The sequence below is a fragment of the Carassius auratus genome, linkage group LG28B, assembly GCF_003368295.1.
Source record: "Carassius auratus strain Wakin linkage group LG28B, ASM336829v1, whole genome shotgun sequence".
Classification (NCBI taxonomy): Eukaryota; Metazoa; Chordata; class Actinopteri; order Cypriniformes; family Cyprinidae; genus Carassius; species Carassius auratus.
The window spans coordinates 9,696,638-9,719,067 of record NC_039293.1 but is presented as its reverse complement, the minus strand read 5'-3'; the positions used below and the strand labels follow the sequence as shown (position 1 = coordinate 9,719,067).

Genomic DNA, 22,430 nt, shown 5'->3' with positions numbered 1-22,430 from the left:
ATCAATGTGAGAATATTTGATGTTGATAGCCTTGTAAACAAAAATCAGCTGGAATACTTTTTTTGTAACGAACTCATTTGAAATTATGATAAAAACTAGAGATAAACAATCCAGTTGTCTAACACAATGTTCTGCACACACCACAATTGCTGTTGATCATTCTTCCATCTAATACTTTAAGAATACCACTAATGCTTAGCAAATGAATCCTGTTTCCAAACCTCTAACTTCAGCTTCTTTAAGTGCATTTTAATTCGGGCATCCCTAACCTCATGTGCCCTCAGTGCTGCTGCCTCTTGAATGTATTTTTTCTTTGCATCTTCCCCCAATGTGGCGCACCTGCCCTTAATATCATTCATTGTGCCTGAAGAAAAAATAGATGCACAGAAAACTTAACGCATTAGTCAGCATCTCCTTTTAAAGTAAATTCATACAACGACAATCAGTATTTGGGTTGTGAAAACCATTTATCTGTAACAACTCTGTAAAAACAAGATAACGTGTAAAGTAGATGCCCTGATGATTCTTTTCAATACATTTAGCATTCTTAAACTGATGAATGCAATTTGTGTGAGTGAAGTACTTCCCAAATATTATCATGAAAATCTGTTTCATGACGCTTCATGTATATATATATATATATATATATATATATATATATATATATATATATATATATATATATAGATAGATAGATAGATAGATAGATAAATTATATAAATATATACACAGGTAGCAAGCTTTAGAGAGAGTGAGAGAGAAAGAGAGAGACAGACAGATAGACACAGACAGACAGCTAAATATATATATATATATATATATATATATATATATATATATATATATATATATATATATATATATATATATATATATATAGATATATATAGATATAGATATATATATATATATATATATAGATATATAAATTATATAAATATATACACAGCTAGCTAGCTAGTATAGAGAGAAAGAGAGAGACAGACAGACAGACAGACAGACAGACAGATAGATAGATAGATAGATAGATAGATAGATCCAAACCCACAGAACTTTATTTTACACTCTAGTCAAGATCCCAAGGTTTCCAAACAGCCGTAAAATACGTCTTGTGTTTAATATTTCTCTCAAGTCGATATGGGTTATATTAGTCCTATGATCTGGCTTCAGTGAGGCGTTATCGAGCATACACAATAGCCTGTAAGAGTGTAAAAAGTCATTTTGACAGTGTAACTAGAAACTAAATTCTCCCATTAGCTTCAGACGTAAATACACACTCATATTAGCAACGTTAATGCTCACATAAAGCATCCAACGTTAACATAACAACACGCTAATAACGTAATATGATCTAGCGATAACGTTTGCAGACACATCGCTAAACGGTTATCTCATGTCAACAATAATGACACGCAGTACGAGTGTATGTATTGTTTTCCATTACAGTCTAAATGCTCAGTTTTATAATTTTAATAGTCTTACCTGAAAATATTAAGCAGGAAATATTGCAACGTTCCCGCATTCGTCCAGTAGACTTCCGATTACCGGTGAGCAGGAATTCTGGGATTGGATCTGGAGTCTTCTCTCTCTTGTATATTTGTGGGTGATCAACCATTTGGATGGATGATCACGGCCTTCTGAGCCTACTAGTAGGCGCAGGAGGCCCCTCCTGGCCCATTTCTATGGGCTGATAACTGCTGATAACGCCCCATTCAATCGAGTGATAACGTTCGAATCGGGTGCACTTTCAGCATCCCAGATCACATCGCAGAGCTCCAGAGAACTCATGTATACAACTTTATTTCGATTTCATCATAAAGATTTGCGTACGCACCAAAAGCATTTACCAGAACCTGCCCTTATAATCTATGGAAGCATATGGGTAGCATTATTCAATTTGGGATGTAATATGCAAAATGACAATGCAACATGTAAAATGGCAATGCATTTCTGTATTTACATTTACATTTTCCAATACATTTGTGCAACGTTTGGTGGAAAATGAAAATTAAATTACATAATTTTCATTTGCCATTTACTACACCAGTTTTAAAATGTAAAATGAATATTAATTTTAACGCTTTATAAGTTGCAAAATTTAAATGAAAATGTATTACAGAAATGATTAGATATGTTTAACATGTTAAAGCAAAAACTGTGGCAAAATGATCATTTAAATGCTATTTTTCTTAATTGCATTAACACTCACAGTCAAGACACTTACGATTGCATTTTCATTCGGTGTCCCGCAATGAATGTAGCAAAACTCAATGTGCACATTGAAAATGCATTCCGAGCCGATCACGTGTCCCCGCCCTCGCGCCACGTCAATCATTGTGTGAACAAGGCGGGGCTTACAGAAGGTCAGAGACTCAAGTCTCAAGAAGAGGATTCAATCAAGTGAGACAACATAGACAAGACAGTTGGTCCGTGTATGTTTTGATCATTTCGGTTTATGGCTTCAATATTTCATTCGCACTTGTGGGCGGAGCTGAAACGCTGCTTTCATCTGATTGGTCGAATCGGATCGGTTTTCATCTGACAGCCTTCAGCTGAAATGTCTGAAACTACACTCACTGTTAATTAGCATAATATTTGAATCAGATGTAGCTGGGCACATAATTCGTGCTGTCGAGACCTGCAAATTATTTCTAGGTTGTAGTATTGTATGAATATTGTCCCACTGATAAATACAGTGCAAATAGTTCTGTCCCTTTGGATAACAGTGAAAAAGTGCAACCTTAAGATTTATTAGTAATTTATTTAATAAAGTTTGCCTGAAAAAATACAGGTTCCCTGTTTCACAAAATCCATAAAAGCATGCAGTATTATTTTTTTATTTCTTATGATCTCAACATAAGTTAACTGGAAACACGTTGAAGTGATAATTCCATGAGAGTTGAGCTAAGAGATAAAAGTGGACGTCTGAGCAGTTTGTAATGACTTTCTTCCACTTTTGATGTAGTTTCTAATGAGAAATGAGTATTGTGAGCAACTAATCGTATATCGCATATTTAAACAATTGTTCAATACATGTAAGATCCTGTGCTCTTCTGTATGCAGCAATGCATCATGGTCATCTTGTTTTCCTTAACTGGCTGTCCTTTCCCTTTTCCTTTACTTGTGCTGAGTTAATAGTTTCAATTTCTCTACTAGAAGTACTATAGTACCATAGTACTAGCTATAGATAGTGAGCTATAGTCATTCTTGGTCCCGGGTAGCCGCTTTCTGTGCTCCATCACTCAGATCAGATTTTCTCAAAATACTTTATTTCAACAATTGGGGCATCGTCCACAAAGTGGGGATTCTTCCTAAGAGAAGGCCTGAGATCGAGTAGGACAAGCGTGCCAGAGATCAGGGAAGGACCTTCAATAAAACAGGGTTAGTGTTGGTGGATATCTCTTGAAGGAAGTATGGTGCTTACCCTTGTAGGAGACTGTGGGTATCTCGTGAAATAAGGTAACAGAACCTAAACATCTCATTCCACTAAAAATGCAATGGTTTGGGTAAGAGCTGGAAACATTAGATCATTCACCCTGTTTTGTTTATCTTTTATAACTAGGTTTACACTAGAAAATAACATTTGGCATGCAGCTGTGTAATATGAGTATAACTGTAAGGACGAAAGAACCTGAGATACTTTGAGCTCCTGAGAAACAGACAATACAAACATACACAGGCATCTTCGAGACACCCCGCAGTGTGGAGGAGCAGGAGACCTCCTCCCCTTCTGGCCATTTGTTTCATTTTAAATCCCTTCACCCATTCTTCCTTCTACTCAGTCTGCTCAAAATGATTACATGAAAATGTCAATGCAAGTGAACTAACACTCAGAATCAGAATCAGAATCAGAATGAGCTTTATTGCCAGGTATATTTACACATACGAGGAATTTGTTTTCGTGACAGAAGCTCCGCAGTACAACAGAATGACAGCGACAGAACATAAAACACATAATAAAAGAATAAAAAATACAAATATGTAGACAGTGAATGACAATATACAAATGACAATTGTAGGCAGGTATATTACAAAGTGAAGTTATGTATGTACATATATATTGTGTGCAAAATTTAAGTGTATACTAAGTATGTGTGTTAGATAAATAAAGTGTGTGTATATAAATATAAAGTGTAGTGTGTTCGCCATTATTATCAGCTGTTCATAAGATGGATTGCCTGAGGGAAGAAACTGGTCCTGTGTCTGGTCGTTCTAGTGCTCAGTGCTCTGTAGCGTCGACCAGATGGCAACAGTTCAAAGAGGAGTGTGCTGGATGTAAGGGGTCCAGAGTGATTTTGACAGCCCTTTTTCTCACTCTGGATAAGTACAGTTCTTGAATAGATGGGAGAGTTGAACCGATGATTCGCTCAGCAGTCCGGACTACCCTCTGTAGTCTTCTGAGGTCAGATTTAGAAGCTGAGCTGAACCAGACAGTTACTGAAGTGCAGAGGATGGATTCAATGATGGTGGAGTAGAACTGTTTCAGCAGCTCCTGTGGCAGGTTAAACTTCCTCAGCTGGCGGAGAAAGTACAACCTCTGCTGGGCCTTTTTTACGATGGAGTCAATGTGAATGTCCCACTTCAGGTCCTGAGAGATGGTGGTTCCCAGGAACCTGAATGACTCCACTGCAGTCACAGTGCTGTTCATGATGGTGAGTGGGGGGAGTGCAGGGGGGTCTCTCCTGAAGTCCACGATCATCTCCACTGTTTTGAGGGTGTTAAGCTCCAGGTTGTTGAGACTGCACCAGACAGCCAGCTCTTTTACCTCCTGTCTGTAAGCAGACTCGTCACCGTCCTGAATGAGGCCGATGAGTGTGGTGTCATCTGCAAACTTCAGGAGCTTGACAGAGGGGTCCTTAGACGTGCAATCGTTGGTGTAGAGGGAGAAGAGCAGTGGGGAGAGAACACAGCCCTGGGGAGCTCCGGTGCTGATTGTACGGGTGCTGGATGTGTATTTTCCCAACCTCACTAGCTGCTGCCTGTCTGTCAGGAAGCTGTTGATCCACTGACAGACTGAGGTGGGCACGGAGAGCTGATTTAGTTTGGGCAGGAGGAGGTTTGGGATGATCGTGTTGAAGGCCGAGCTGAAGTCCACAAACAGGATCCTCACATAAGTCCCCGGTCTGTCTAGGTGTTGCAGAACATAATGCAGTCCAATGTTTACTGCATCGTCCACAGACCTGTTTGCTCTGTAGGCAAACTGAAGAGGATCCAGCAAGGGCCCAGTGATGTCCTTCAGGTGGGCCAGCACCAGTTTTTCAAATGACTTCATGACTACAGACGTTAGAGCCACAGGCCTGTAGTCATTTAGTCCTGTAATTTTGGGTTTCTTAGGGATGGGGATGATGGTGGAACGTTTGAGGCATGAAGGGACTTCGCACAGCTCCAGCGATCTGTTGAAGATCTGTGTGAAGATGGGGGCCAGCTGGTCAGCACAGGATTTCAGACAGGCTGGTGTAACACAATCTGGGCCTGGTGCTTTTTTCCTTTTCTGCTTCCGGAAGACCTGGCGCACCGCATCCTCGCTGATCTGAATTGCAGGTGTGGGTGAGAGGGGGGATGCAGGAGGTGAGAATGGTGAGAGTGCTTGATTGGAGAGGTGTTCAGGATGGGTTGCATGAGCTGTTAATGGTGTGAACGGTAGTTTGGAGAGGCATTCAGGGCTGGTTGCAGGAGTTGTGAAGGGTGTGAATGGTTGTGTGGGGAGGCGTTCAGGGCAGGTGATGGGTGTTCTTTCAAACCTGCAGTAAAACTCGTTCAGATCGTCTGCCAGTCGTTGATTCTCTACGGTGCTGGGGGGTGGTGTCTTGTAATTGGTGATCTTCTTTAGACTTTTCCACACTGATGCAGAGTCGTTGGAAGTGAACTGAGTCCTTATTTTTTCAGAATAATTCCTCTTTGCCACTTTGATCTCCTTTTCCAATGTGTATTTAGCCTGTTTATACAAGACATTGTCCCCCTTCACGTAAGCATCTTCTTTGGCCTGACGGAGCTGTCTGAGTTTTGCAGTGAACCACGGTTTGTCATTATTGTAAATTAGTTGAGTCTTTGTAGGAATACACATATCCTCACAGAAACTGATATATGATGTTACGGTCTCTGTGAGTTCATCCAGATCGGTGGCAGCAGCTTCAAAAACACTCCAATCAGTGAGGTCAAAACACGATTGTAAATCCTGCTCTGCTTCATTAGTCCATCTTTTTACAGTCCTTGATACAGGTTTAGCTGATTTTAGTTTCTGCCTGTAGGACGGTATAAGATGAACCAGAAGGTGATCAGAACGTCCCAAAGCTGCTCGTGGAACAGAGTGAAATGCATCCTTTATTGTGGTGTAACAGTGATCCAATATATTACTGTCTCTTGTGGGACATGTAACATGCTGTCTGTATTTTGGCAGTTCACGGGACAGATTGGCTTTATTAAAGTCCCCGAGAATGATTAAAACAGAGTCCGGGTGTTGTTGTTCTGTCTCTGTGATCTGATCAGCGAGTTTCTGTAAAGCTGAGCTCACATGCGCTTGAGGATGGATGTAAACACTGACCAGAATGAACGAGTGAAACTCCCGCGGCGAATAGAACGGCTTGCAGTTAATGAAGAGTGTTTCGAGATTTGAGCAGCACGTCTTCTTTAACACAGTTACATCTGTACACCACCGTTCATTGATGTAAAAGCATGTCCCGCCGCCGCGCGATTTTCCAGTGGATTCTGATTCGCGATCCGCTCTAAACAGCTGAAAGCCCGGCAGATGGAGCGCGCTGTCCGGTATGGTGTCATTCAGCCAGGTTTCCGTGAAACACAGAGCAGCAGAGTGTGTGAAATCCTTATTAGTCCGAGAAAGCAGAAGGAGTTCGTCCGTTTTGTTGGGTAGAGAGCGGAGATTTGCCAGATGGATGCTAGGCAACGGCGTTCGAAATCCGCGCTTCCTGAGTCTGACGAGCGCTCCCGCTCGCTTCCCCCGTCTGCGCGTCCTGAAGCGCTTGATCAGCGCCGCCGCTCCTCCGATAACAACGTTCAGTAAAACGTCTGAATAATTGAAATCCGGAAAAACATCTTGTGGTGCGTTCTGCCGAATGTTCAGCAGTTCTTCCCTGGTGAAACTGATGGCAGGAATATAACTAAAGACAGGACAAACTAACAAAAACACAAAAACATATGCGGAGCTCGTCACGGAGGCAGCCATCCTGTATCGGCGCCAGCGAAATGTCTAGTATGTCTCATGATACTTCCAATGATACTAGACTCATGTCTAGTATCATTGGAAATGTCTCAGTGCAACTGGTACAATGGTCTCACTCTCACAAAAGTAGATTAGAAGGTAATACAGATCTGAAGAGTCAAGAGATATCTTGATTACTGTGATGGGAGTGTCCTTTCCTAGGGTCCTCCATGTAAATTACCCCCTGTTCCCATTGAGTTGTAAAACCACCCAGGCTTGGGACCTGAGGTAATGCAAATTCCAATTGTTAGTTTCTGTCTTCATCTCGGGGGATGTTTGTCTTGGTCTGAGGTATTTAAAGGATTGCAGCAAAAGGATCAGGGCGATTTCTGTAGCCAGAAAGCCCATAGTGTGTTGTGTGTCTCTTCACTTCATACTATGTATTTTCTAAGGTCAGGTATGCATATTTTACTTGTAGATTCATCTTTGAGAATTTGATGTTTTATATTGATATGATTTGATGTGTTTCAATTGGATATGTAATTGGCAAAATACATATCTACCTGACTGTAAATAAATTGTTACATTTGATTCTATTCTGTTTTACTCTGTAATTATTGACTAGTAGATTACGTTGTATCCTTGTTAGCAACATGAGCACCCGAATGAATGAGTTAATATAAAAATAGAGTTAACTAGAATAATCAAATGTCAGAAGAATATTAATTAAAAAGGCATACAACCAATTTGCATTTCAACCTAAATTCGAGGTCATACTAAAATGGAGTCAGATTAAATAATAAAATGGAGTCAGATTTGAGTTTAACCTAAACTGAATAACTTTACGCGCTGAAAGACAGAACACGCAGGAAACCTTCATCCAGCACCGGATACCTTCCTTGGGCCGAGTGTCTGGACCTTACAGTGGTGACCCCGACGTGATCTCCCTACTTAGGCGAGTGACGTCTTTCCAGCGCGAAATTCAGATTGATTCTCACAGAGAATATGAGGTTTGAGCTCCTTCTTCCCTGTCTACAACTGCTGTGGTAAGTTCGTTCCTTTTTCCTATTAGAAGTGTTGAGGGAAAGTTTTTTGCACCTCACATATAGACACATTTTTAGAACGGGTCGACATACCCATTGTTAGACCGGAGACCGTAGAAATCCGGTGGGGGGAGAATTAACTGGGGAAACATGGCTTTTCAGGGACAATACAGCGACAGTGTAGATCAGGAGATCATGGAAATTCAAGCCCTGCAAATAAAAGACACTCTTCTTCGTTTAAACGATAAAGGATTCAACCTTAAATGGAAGAACAATGAAATAATATCCTGGTTTTTGGCCGAGGGCAAAAAATTTACGTCTAAAGCGAAATATAAAAAAATCCCGACTGCCATCATCTACCTTCTTCGCAAAAATGACCTAGAGACAATAGCTGAAAACGAACGCGCGATAACAAGCATAAAAGAAATTGAAAAGGCACGCTCTGAAGAATTGCAAAAGTTAAGAGCACAGGTCGAGGCATTTACTTTCGAAAGACAAGGTTGGGCAAGACAGAGTGAGATGATGTCTAGAAAAATCGAAGAACTTCAAAACAAACTCCAAAACGGCAACAATTACATATCAGCTCTTGAAGACTGCTGTGATAATGCAGGCTTCCCAGTGGCTGCAGTTAAGCAAGCGGCACTGGATGAAACCTTTGATTATGATAGAAACAGCGATAGTGATGATGATGATGTTGCCGCATTAGATTCTCAGAGAAACCGAGATCCCGTTCAGAGACACAGAGAACAAAATCAGCGAAGTCCGATTAAAACCAGAGCAAAATCCAGCGAAAAACCCTCCAAATCAGTTAAAATTGCTGTACTCAAAACCATAACAAATACAAATGATGAAATAGCCACGATTAGCCGCCCATTAACATGCGAAGAGTGTACAACACACAAACAGATCGTGGGAATGATGCCCAGAAGAGGGCCATTCCAACCCTATTGGGAAACACTGATGCTACAAGCCACAGTGTATAAATTGGAAACTAGAGATGTATGGCAAATCGCACTCTTAACCATTCCTGAAGAGCTCCGATCTAAATTAACCCCTCAAATGAAATCTGGAGACATAATCAAGCGAAACAATAACGAAACTGACGAAAGTATCTTTGAACGATTAAAACAGGCATTGCTAGATATAAGGGGTCCAACGAGCGCGGATTGGAGCAGGATACTACAAATTAAGCAGGAAAGCAATGAACCGTTTGAAACATTCGCTGAACGTCTGTGGACGACATACAAAGAATATTCCGGTCTAGAAAATGCAAGCCGTGATCACGAACCATTGTTACAACTCATAAAGAACAATGCTGGCACTCCAGTCCAAAATGCATTGTTAAACGGAGCAGATTCAGCCGAAAACACATTCAGAGCGATTGTAGATTGGGGTTCAAGGATAGAAAACAGATGGAAATCAAAGCCCCACAGTATTGCATCTGCACATTGGATGACAGAAGGGAATTATTCTAAAAGCAGTGGGACTGAAAAGCATGTCCACTTCTTGGAGGAGGTGACTTGCTGTGATGAATCTAGAACTTTTAGTTCAGAGGAAGCCTGTGCCACTGCTCAAGATAGTGTGCCGATTTCAGTTCTTAAAGAGATGCAGCACCATAATAGCGCAGAGTCATGGACCAGAGCGCAAGGTGTAAAGAAAGCATTAGAGATTCATGAAAATCCTCAAACTTCAGGAGAACACAGCAAACAAACCTGTGGCAAAGATAGCAGTTTTTGTTCTTCCTGTCAGAAAATAGGCCATACAGAGGAAAAATGCTGGTCACTGGGAAGGGGTAGACCTCCACCTTATTTTCTGAAACGTAGGATATCACTTTCTAAAGGAAAAGATCAGGGGTTGACATGTAACAAGTCTACCTCTGGTAACACTCTTAGTGAGTTGACTGCATTGATTATGCAAGGCCTTCAGCTACTGACTTCACTTACTAGTGGGTTAGCAGTTTAATAGCAATGAGTTTAATATGGAAACATCCAAATTTCAATAATCCTGCTTGCATTTTCAAATTTATAATTGTGCTGAACATTGTGAGCATAGAAAACACATTATAGTTGTTTGTGCTACTAAATGTACACATAGCTTAGTTAAGTTTATTCTTTAAAAAACACATGACTGCTTTACTGTAAGTGTGTAAACACTTAGGTTTAAGGTTGTAGATGCTACATGCATTCTAGACCATGTGTCTTGTGTAAAATTGGAATAACTTTAATACTGGAATTGCATCGCAATTTCAAGTTGCATGTGTGTCTGTGTTGAATTTGTTTGTCTCCTGAGTGGTACACTCTGCTATTTTCTGTATAGCTGCAGTTAAACCATGTAGAGGAGCATAGAATAGCCATGTGGCCACAGTGTGATTTCATAAATGTCTCAATGAAAATGCTCTCCTCACATGTGAGAACTTAAACCTTGTGGCAGATTGATTTGCTTCACAGTGCCAAAAGGGAGGAAGTGTGATTTCATTTCAATAGTGTGGCACAAGCAATAGCAAACCAAGTCATCCTTCACTGAGGAGCACCAACTAAAAATTTGATCTGATCAGAGAGAATGGCTAACATTATTTGGAAATGGAAACTCTGATTTTGTTACTAATCTTGCAATAATAAAAACATTTTATGGAAGTATTTTGAGCCAGATCTCACCTCACACTCGCTCTTAGAGGCTATTACCTGTTACAGCAACAGGACCAAATTTACATAACAATTGTAAAACTTCCTTTCCTTTGTTTGGAGCATGACAGCATTTACACAAAGCCACAGTCGTATACAGCCACAAAACACCATTTGATCTTTTAATCTTTTAAATTGACTTGAAAAATAATGAGAGGGGGGTGTAAAATACAAGAAGTTTTTATGTGCCACAGAGATCTGCATGTGTGAACAACACCATAAAACAACAATTGCCATAAAACAACAATTGTCAAACAGACAACACCAAAACAGGTGAACACATTTCTGCCCACAGATCTGACTGTAATGAGAGCAACAGCAACTAAAGCCATGGACATTGGTCCATTGGAATGCATGAAGACATTGGTGATAAAAACACCAATTAATCTAGAAAATGTCCCCAGTAGAACTGGGGTCTCTAATGCTCATGACACAGCAGACTGTGAGGGCTCTACTGCAAGAGCAGCATCAGGTGTTACACACTCAGACTGCACTGAAACAGGAGCAGTAATTCAGATCTGACCAACCGAACTCCGTTTGTGACATCTGGATTAAAACTGCAGTACATGAGGATGAATGTAGTTAAAATAATTCCACATGCCAGAACACTAAACTGATGAAAAGTTCAAAATTAACTGTGGTTATCTTTGTATCTGTTTCTGTCTCAGGTTGACCACTGCAATTCTTTGGAGGACAGATACCAGGAGGGTGTCTTGTCCCCTCTGCACCAAGCCAGGACAACAGAATTGTTACATAACCTGAAATGCGGGAGATGAATGTGAAGACACTTGAAGGGGCCATTCACACCTCACAGGAGAACATCACCACACAAATATCTACATGGCCTCCCGGATTAGAACCGGAACTAAATTTTTGCAACACAGATTGCTATAGATAAGACTCCATTCATCTCCCAGACATGACCATAGAACACACATCTCACCCTTTGCATCATCACCTCACCTAGACTATCCAGTCTGTACACTACAATCAGTAGACAATGATGGCTTAGATCACAAACGTGGTACTCCACTAAAGATCTATTGTCCATCATCACACTGACAGAACCAGATAGCCTCACACACACAGGACAATAGAATTAATTACATTCCCAAAATATATAAAATATCTACTATCTGCAACTGTCTAAAAAAACTAATGGAACAACACTGTAACACATTTGTACGACAAGTCACAGATCGATGGTGCAAATTTTTTTAACACAGAGGCAGACAAGCCTTTACAATTTAAAATTTTGAATCTTTTAGATTGTCATTAGGGTGGTTGACAAGCCAGAGGGCCCCTGGTTTCCCAACACATCACTAATGACAATAAACATTATTAAAATTATAAAATATGAAGTGCCTGCACTTCATCTCTATCAGTCAATTATAAAATTAAACACTTTACCAAACCATCAACTGTGACTTAACCTTTATATCAGATACCCATTCTAACACACACACACACACACACACACATATGAACAGACACACACATACACACACACACACACACACACACACACACACCTGTTACAAAGAATTTAGGATTTACATTGTAGAAAAATGTTTTAATCGTATTCTAAGTCACTTCTTAAAAACCTTCTAAAACATCTTCTAAAGTGACTTGCAATAGAAAATTCCTGAATTAACAGTGTGATTATTGTATATACCTTCATAATTGTGATTGAATGTTATTATTGTCATTATATGACTTGTTTATTGATTGCATACCTCTAAATTAATGCTCAAATTATACTGAACTCTTGCTGCATTTCCTTTGAGTCATTCATACCAAAATTTATGTTTACATAGGACCACTTTTAACATCAGATGTACCACTTGCACTGGCTGACATGAATTTATCAGGTTTCTTTTTGTTTTATTGCTCTTATATTAACTTATGAGTTTTCTTTCTTACTCCATGGGTGATGACATTAAGCTGATCAGAATACAGTCATTGGATGGCCACTAAGATGCTTTTCAGGTGTCCCACACAAATCAGTGTGTAAGCAAGGAGAACACCTTCACCTACTGAAGTCTGCTTAAAAACTGCACCGCTGGAGGTGAGAGGATTCACGAAGATGGGTCAGACTACCGTCCTAGAGAAGGTGCCATAAGGAGCAGAGGTTTCTCCACAAAGGAATGACACGTAAACTGAACAAGTCGTAAAGGCTTAGATTGACCCACTGAACTGTGCTCACATGCTGAGCTCAACCACAGGTAGAAACCCTGGAGACATTCATCCACCTGCCAAACTCAAGCGACACACACATGCTGAGACTGAGTGTTCTGCAGATGTTTACAGCCCTCAGAAGGTTTCTAAAGCTGCTTACATCACAAAGACAATTTTGAGATAACATCTCGAAGATAAACAATCATCTAACGGTGACCCCATTGGATTCATCTGAATGTGACCCATTGGGGGTCAAACGGAGGAACTGTAAGGACGAAAGAACCTGAGATACTTTGAGCTCCTGAGAAACAGACAATACAAACATACACAGGCATCTTCGAGACACCCCGCAGTGTGGAGGAGCAGGAGACCTCCTCCCCTTCTGGCCATTTGTTTCATTTTAAATCCCTTCACCCATTCTTCCTTCTACTCAGTCTGCTCAAAATGATTACATGAAAATGTCAATGCAAGTGAACTAACACTCATGTCTAGTATCATTGGAAATGTCTCAGTGCAACTGGTACAATGGTCTCACTCTCACAAAAGTAGATTAGAAGGTAATACAGATCTGAAGAGTCAAGAGATATCTTGATTACTGTGATGGGAGTGTCCTTTCCTAGGGTCCTCCATGTAAATTACCCCCTGTTCCCATTGAGTTGTAAAACCACCCAGGCTTGGGACCTGAGGTAATGCAAATTCCAATTGTTAGTTTCTGTCTTCATCTCGGGGGATGTTTGTCTTGGTCTGAGGTATTTAAAGGATTGCAGCAAAAGGATCAGGGCGATTTCTGTAGCCAGAAAGCCCATAGTGTGTTGTGTGTCTCTTCACTTCATACTATGTATTTTCTAAGGTCAGGTATGCATATTTTACTTGTAGATTCATCTTTGAGAATTTGATGTTTTATATTGATATGATTTGATGTGTTTCAATTGGATATGTAATTGGCAAAATACATATCTACCTGACTGTAAATAAATTGTTACATTTGATTCTATTCTGTTTTACTCTGTAATTATTGACTAGTAGATTACGTTGTATCCTTGTTAGCAACATGAGCACCCGAATGAATGAGTTAATATAAAATAGAGTTAACTAGAATAATCAAATGTCAGAAGAATATTAATTAAAAAGGCATACAACCAATTTGCATTTCAACCTAAATTCGAGGTCATACTAAAATGGAGTCAGATTAAATAATAAAATGGAGTCAGATTTGAGTTTAACCTAAACTGAATAACTTTACGCGCTGAAAGACAGAACACGCAGGAAACCTTCATCCAGCACCGGATACCTTCCTTGGGCCGAGTGTCTGGACCTTACAGTGGTGACCCCGACGTGATTATAACCATTTCTTTAATTAGACTATGATGAATGAGCATTCATTTTGTCACAATAGCAATACTGATTGTAGCCAATATTTTACATATAATTTATTTATCGTGTCTGACCTTAGCCTATCATCTGTAGCAGGGTTAACTAATATCTTTCAGTCGGTTGCCTGCTGCTCACGCATACAAAAGTGTAATTAATTTAGTCATTTCCAGACAACCCGCTAAAGCAGAGATGAACAGAAATCAAAAGGTCAACTGTGCCGTTTATTCAAGAGCCTTTAGTCTGACCAAACCAAACATAGCACTGCAATCATCAGCCTCCTCATAATATAGTAATCATGATTTCAGAAGAGATCAGAAACAGTCAAATATAGCAATTCATTATTAGTCAGGTTAAACTGAAACATGACAATAACATAATTAATTAATTAATTAAGAAAGAATAATGCAATTGTGAATCACATCAATGTTTTCACATACACAGAACCGAAAAACGAAGAAATCTCCAAACCAGAAGATAAAACAGAAAACACACTTTTGGTTTGGTGGATTCTCGTGACCCAAGGTCACACCTGGCTGGAGACGGATAAACATTCCCACAGAGAAAGGAGGACACACTCCCTCCTCAGCAGAAAACACAATTCTCCAAAAGTTTTCTATGTGTGTCATAACACAAGGGGCTACCGGGGGTAGGCGTCAATAAGCTTAAGCTTCTGCCTACTCCTTTTGAGCATCAGATCCACGGTTTTATTTATTTGTTTTAATGTACTTGATCATCTGCGCATGTATCCTTTTTGGTTTCGCCTGTTGTGTTGAGGATTGTTAGTTGTTACTATGTTGATTTTGTGGAATTCTGATGCCCAAATAAAAACAGATGATGATGATGATGACTGTGAAATTGAGACCAATTTACCAATCGCACGGAGACGTTTAGAACGATACCAAACATGAAAGGGAAGAAAACAACATATTCACAAGACACCACGCATGTGATATATGGATCTTCTTGCTTTTGGGGGAAAAAAATGAGAGGGAAGAGGAGAGAGGGGAAGGGGTTGTAAATGAACAAGGGGAGTGGTGTTGTTTGCTCTTTTCGAAGATCACTTCTCCAGATCAGTTTTATTGTTTTATTGCATGGCATCTATTAATTTCATAAGGAAATCATTTCACTCCTTAACCACCTTTCGAAAATGTTCTTAGTATTCACAATGAAAATGTACGAGTACAATGTCTCCATACATCTATGCACTTGGGAAAAACACCTAGGTTCCCTGTTTTACAAATCCCTAAAAGCATGCAGTATTATTTTTTTATCTCATTTTAGGTAAAAAAAAAAATGTTAGCCTGCAATGCACTGTAAGTTGCTTTGGACAAAAGTGTCTGCTAAATGCATACATTTAAATGCATCTCAACAAGCTGTTTCAAACATAAAATACAAATTCTGTGAGAGTTAATGTTACGGCCAGCACTCAGGCCGCAACAAAACGGAGACCAGACGCGTCACGGCACATTAAACATTTATTTAAATGCCAGAAAACAAACGTTAACATAATCCAAATAACGGAAAGTATCAGGGTCGGGCAAAACACTCAGCACGACGTGCAGCGACAAACTCCATCACGGAGACAAAACGCCCAACAACTGCCTTCGAGAAGTCTTCCACATATTTCACTCCACAATCCAACAAGTGTCAGGTGTGTAGCCACGCCCCCTCCAGACGGCACCTAAAACACAATCACAAATACACACACACACACACACACACAGCTAGGCGGAGACGTCACAGTTAAGCTGCGAAATTGGTCAGTTTGTGCCAACTTTTTCCACGTTTGATGCCATGTCAATCGAGAAATTAGTATTGTAGTGTGACAGAAGTTTCTATAATTTTCTATATTCCATATATATATATGTATATATGTATATGTATATGTACATATATATATGTACACTCTCTATTTTCTGTGTTGTATTTGCACGTGTGTCGGCCTTCAGTATTTTCTCAGTGTATGTGGATGAAACTCGAACAGGGGAATGGCTATGAGTGGTTAGAGCTAATCTGAAAAGATACTGTTGAAGGTCAAGCTTGATCCCTGGACAGGCTTTATCAGAAGAGACTGTACTGCTGGAAAAGCCATTAGATGTCACTCTAGTTCCTTCCTTACTTCTGTAAAAAAAAAAAAAAGTTTATAAGAGGAAGGGTAACTGGAGTTGTTAGAGAGAGCTGTGCATGTGAGTTACTAGGCTTGTTTGATAAGTTATTAAAAGTTCCTGAGAAGAATCCATTGCTGTTTCTTGCCGACATCACGACATAACAACTGTAGGTGTTTTGTTTTCTCACTACAGAGCTTCTGTGTTAGTTTGACCAGTCTTGCCAGAACTAAAAGGCAAACGACAAATCCTTGGACTGGTTTTTCACTCTTTGTCTCGGTTTATAAGATCTCTCGGATGCAGCTGCAGCGAGTCTTCTTGAGGACAGGTGAGCAATCCATGCAGCATTCACATATTTAAACATTTTTAAAATACATTTTACACAATTTATGCAAAAATATATGATTTTATCGGACACCGAATATTTTGACTAATTGCTTTTTCCTCTTTTGTAAGTCGTTTTGGATAAAAACTTCTTCTAAATGCTCATGTAGCCTAGATGTTATGATATTAATAATAGTCCAGTCAAGTCAAGCCACCTTTATTTATATAGTGCTTTTAACAAACAGATAGCTCAGATAGTCAGGAGGTCTTGACATGCTTCCATACAGGTCGTTTATAGTAGAGAGACCTTTAGCTGCCCAAATATCAAAGAAGTTATCTGAAAGGGTTGGGGAAAATAAGGGATTATTTGAAATTGGCATATGAATCTATGCTCTATGTAGACCAAATTTTTTTCTGAATTGATGCCAAATCTTAATATTATTAATAACTATTGGATTGTTCAAGATTTGGTGTACCCCAGGGAAAAGCTGGGAGAATATATTAAAAAGTAAATAACGAGAGGAAGATATCTCTACATGCACCCGGGGCAGATTAGAGGCATAACTTTTAAGGCCAACATAATATAGTAATTTATGGATGTTATTCAATTGCTGATCTAAATTAAAAAAAAAAGTATTTATTCATGCAGACTGGAAGATGCTGGAAAAGATACAAAAACTTTGGCCATTTTAATAAGGTTTGCATGACCTATTTCAGAAAGGAAAGGGAACTCCACCTAGCAATATCTGACTTGCATTTTTCCACAAGTGGTGTAAAGTTCTTAAAAAACAAGACTTTAAGCTTACCAGTGATAAATATCCGCAGATATTTAAACCCATCCAAGGCCAACTTAAAGGGGAATGAAGAATGAGGAAGATATTTAGCAAATTGGTTAACAAGACACAAGCTTAACTTAAAGTTTAACTTGTACCCTGATAGGCAGCCAAACTGTTCTAGAACAGCTTTTTTATTCTTACTGTTATTTATGTTTGAAAGAAATTCACGTTATATTATTTTCTTTATTTCTATACAGGTATCATATTTTATGTTAATACATGGAGCAGAATAAAAAAAAAACACATGGATAGAAATGTTTACAATAGAAAGACAGAAAGCAGAAACATAATGTGTGATTTAGCACATATGTGAGTGCAATGTAAATTTATGAACATTTTAAGTTGATGTGCCCTTTGTGTCAGACAGTGGTGGACGAAGTACACAAATCAAGTACTTGAGTAAAAGTACAGATACGTATAGTAAAATATTATATTTTATATTTTTATATTTTTCAATCTTACTCAAGTGAAAGTCCAAAAGTACTCAATTTTTTATGTACTTAAGTACAAAAGTACTGAAAGATAGATGTTTGCAATTTTATATAGGCTACTTAATTTAATGTTATATTAGCACATATTTTTTTATAATCCTACTGCTCAAAATACCTGGGATTTTTTCCAAAATAACCACTATATGGAGTCAAGATATATTTTTGTTGTTGATATGGACTACGCTGATGAGAGTAATGTTCACTGTGAAGCTTACACTGTGATGTACCTGAGAGAAAACAGAGTTGACCATCTGTTTTTCACCAATAAGAACAAAGTAATTTAAAGTTTGTTTTACAGAACATCAAAGTTACAGTACAGACCAAAAGTTTGGACACACCTTCTCATTCAAAGAGTTTTCTTTATTTTCATGACTATGAAGATTGTCGAGTCACACTGAAGGCATCAAGGGCTATTTGACCAAGATGGAGAGTGATGGGGTGCTGCGCCAGATGACCTGGCCTCCACAGTCACCGGACCTGAACCCAATCGAGATGGTTTAGGGGTGAGCTAAGGGCCAACAAGTGCTAAGCATCTCTCGGGGAACTCCTTCAAGACTGTTGGAAGACCATTTCAGGTGACTACCTCTTGAAGCTCATCAAGAGAATGCCAAGAGTGTGCAAAGCAGTAATCAAAGCAAAAGGTGGCTACTTTGAAGAACCTAGAATATGACATATTTTCAGTTGTTTCAAGCTTTTTTGTTATTAATATAATTCCATATATAATTCCACATGTGTTAATTCATAGTTTTGATGCCTTCAGTGTGAATCTACAATTTTCTTAGTCATAAAAATAAAGAAAACTCTTTGAATGAGAAGGTGTGTCCAAACTTTTGGTCTGTACTGTAACTTTATATATGACATGATAATAAGGCCTGAAGTTAGGAAGAACATTATGGAAAATATAATTATATTTTCATAATGATTTTTTCCTTCTCAGACCTTGTCTATGGTTTAAAAACTACCCTGGCCAAACGGGGTGCATCTCTTCCCAGTTTAATAATTACTGTAGTTACCATGTTCTGAACATCACATCCTTTCTTTTCTACCCAGATGTAATCTCTCTCTCTCTCTCTCTCTCTCTCTCTCTCTCTTTCTCTATATCTATATATATATATATATATATATATATATATATATATATATATATATAGGTGGTTGAATAAAAATATTTGGACATTATTTAAAAAAATTACCTCAACTTAGCACCAACAAGCTTGTTAGCTAGACAGTTTTCATCAGCTAACAATATTTACTTATTTTCAGTACGGTTATGAATAAACATTCATGTCTGTCTACTCGTCTAGGACATTTTAATAAAACTGTTAACATTATGGCAGCGGGGAATTTGAACGTGCATGAGTTATTGTATTTAATCTGTGTTATTTAAAGTTGTTGTTGTTGTTTTTTTTACCTAATATTGATGTGTCTGCACTCGAGCATTTCAGTGGGCTTAAATAGATCACAACGGATTTAGTTCCCAAACAACTGAAAATTCTGACCTTACTTTTAGCAACATAAGACGCACGCGCGCTCACAAGATCTCCCGGTTCTTACTTCTGGAGACGCGCACTAAACGGTTCATTTGAATCAGTGAGTGGTCGACTCCAGAACAGCTGCCATCGGATCATTCTAATTCCTAAACGAATCGTTTGGTGAGATTCGCGATCCGATTTAAAAGTTTATTTTGAAAAGATTCAGTTCGTTCATGATGAATCAGACACCGCTTCTGCGTGTCGGAGCACATGATATTATAGGGAGTAACGATATGTTTTATGAAATGTAGTGAAGTAAAAAGTACGATTTTATGCTTCGGAATGTAGTGAAGTAAAAGTAAAAGTTACTCAAAATAAATTTACTCAAGTAAAGTACAGATACTTGAAAAATGTACTTAAGTACAGTAACGAAGTAAAGCTACTCCGTTACTGTCCACCACTGGTGTCAGAGCTGTTACTTTTTTAATATTGTAATCAAATACTTTTCAAAGAGAAAACACTTTATATTTGCTAGGCTCTGGTCTCTTTGGCTTCACTTGAGTAAATGCTTAAATGTGTAAATGAATTCTCCAAAATCTGCTTCCAGAGAAATTGATGTTCAGTGAAGCTCCTCCCACAACAATCACATCAACAGTGAAGCTCCTCCCACAACAATCACATCGACAGTGAAGCTCCTCCCACAACAATCACATAATCAGTTAAGCTCCTCCCACAACAATCACATCATCAGTGAAGCTCCTCCCACAACAATCACATCATCAGTGAAGCTCCTCCCACAACAATCACATCGACAGTGAAGCTCCTCCCACAACAATCACATCAACAGTGAAGCTCCTCCCACAACAATCACATCATCAGTGAAGCTCCTCCCACAACAATCACATCAACAGTGAAGCTCCTCCCACAACAAATAACATCATCAGTGAAGCTCCTCCCACAACAATCACATCGACAGTGAAGCTCCTCCCACAACAATCACATCATCAGTGAAGCTCCTCCCACAACAATCACATCATCAGTGAAGCTCCTCCCACAAACCCTGCAGAATGGAACACTCTGAAGATACTGAAGAACACACAGGTTGGTGTTTATTCTTGATTCTTCATTAATAATGCTGATGGTTATGAAGCTTCAAGCACTTTTATGTTTTTGCTGTAAAAATCTTTAGAGCGTCTGAATAATCTTGCTGATGCATCATATAATAAGGGACACTTTCTATGAACTGGGAACTTTTTCCTCTAAAACGTTAGATATGTTGGATATTTGATCAAACATTTAATGGTTCTCCCCATAGAAACATGGGATTTGTGCCTATAATTGTTTTAGAAAATAACTGGGAGATTGGTGTAGCTCATTCATGAAAATAGTCAGGGACGCATAAATTATAAAAACGCATCAAAACAATCAACATCTTATATAATAACTGTCTTTTTTTCTGCTGTTAAATCAGGGTCCACTTTTATATTCCTTCATAAAAGTTCCTGAAAAGTAACCGTTTTTACTTTTATTTCAGAGCTGATTGAAGATAACCAGGAGAGTGAAGAATCAAGTGAAGTTGAGGAGACAAATCATGTCAAAACCAGAGAAAAACCTTTGAGTTGCCCTCAAACCAAACAGAAAGATTTAAAGAAAAGAAGAGCCAAGAAATCTTTCACCTGCACTCAGTGTGGAAAGAGTTTCACCCTCAAATATAATCTTGATATTCACATGAGACTTCATACTGGAGAGAAACCATACACATGTGATCAGTGCGGGAAGAGTTTTACAAGATCAGAAAAACTTAAGGGTCACATGAACATCCACACTGGAGAGAAACCTTACAAGTGTTTACACTGTGACAAGAGATTCAGTCTGTCAGGATACCTGAAAACACATGAAAGGATCCACACTGGAGAGAAACTGTCCACATGTGATCAGTGCGGGAAGAGTTTTTCGCGAAAAGAATGCCTTGCAGAGCACATGAGAGTTCATACTGGAGAGAAACCATTCTCTTGTGATCATTGTGGGAAGAGATTTACACAATCATCAAACCTTAAGAGACACATGAACATCCACACAAGAGAGAAACTGTACTCATGTGATCAGTGCGGGCAAACATTTTTGTGGGCTTTAGTCCTGAAGAAACACCTGACGGTTCATACACAGGAGAAGCCATATTCGTGTGATTTGTGTGGAAAGAGTTTTACATTGCTACAAAGTTTGAAACAACATCAGAAACTTCATACTGGTGTGAAAGAGTACATGTGCTTTGAGTGTGAAAAGACTTTTATTTCAGCGGACCGTTTAAAACAGCATGAGATGATTCACACTGGAGAGAAACCTTACAAGTGTTCACACTGTGACAAGAGATTCAATCAGTCAGGACACCTGAAAAGACATGAGATGATTCACACTAGAGAGAAAACGTACAAGTGTTCACACTGTGACAAGAGATTCAGTCTGTCAGGACACCTGAAAACACATGAAAGGTTCCACACTGGAGAGAAACTGTGTGATCAGTGCGGGAAGAGTTTTACGCAAAAGAATGCCTTAAAGAGCACATGAGAGTTCATACTGATGTCACTTCCCAATGCAAACACGCCCAATAAAATGGCCCCACCCCTGTCACTTGATTGACATTCAAATGCAAAAGGAATTGCGATTCCATTTGAGTTTTGGCAGTTTACATACGCAGTGCTGAGAGAGTGAAAAGGCAAATGCGGTAATTATTATTGTTATTTAAATATGACAGGCTCATAGCTCGTGAGAT

General features: G+C 39.0%; 1 protein-coding gene across 1 annotated transcript in view; it reads left to right on the top strand.

Annotated features, from left to right (window-relative positions):
- The window catches only part of LOC113067602 (zinc finger protein 239-like), a 262,749-nt gene extending 240,524 nt beyond the window's left edge, over positions 1-22,225 (top strand). Inside the window, exon 3 of the mRNA XM_026239961.1 lies at positions 21,195-22,225. Within this exon, the coding sequence (XP_026095746.1) occupies positions 21,195-22,225 (1,031 nt within the window). The remainder of the gene's footprint in view (positions 1-21,194) is intronic.
- Positions 22,226-22,430: the final 205 nt, after the last annotated feature.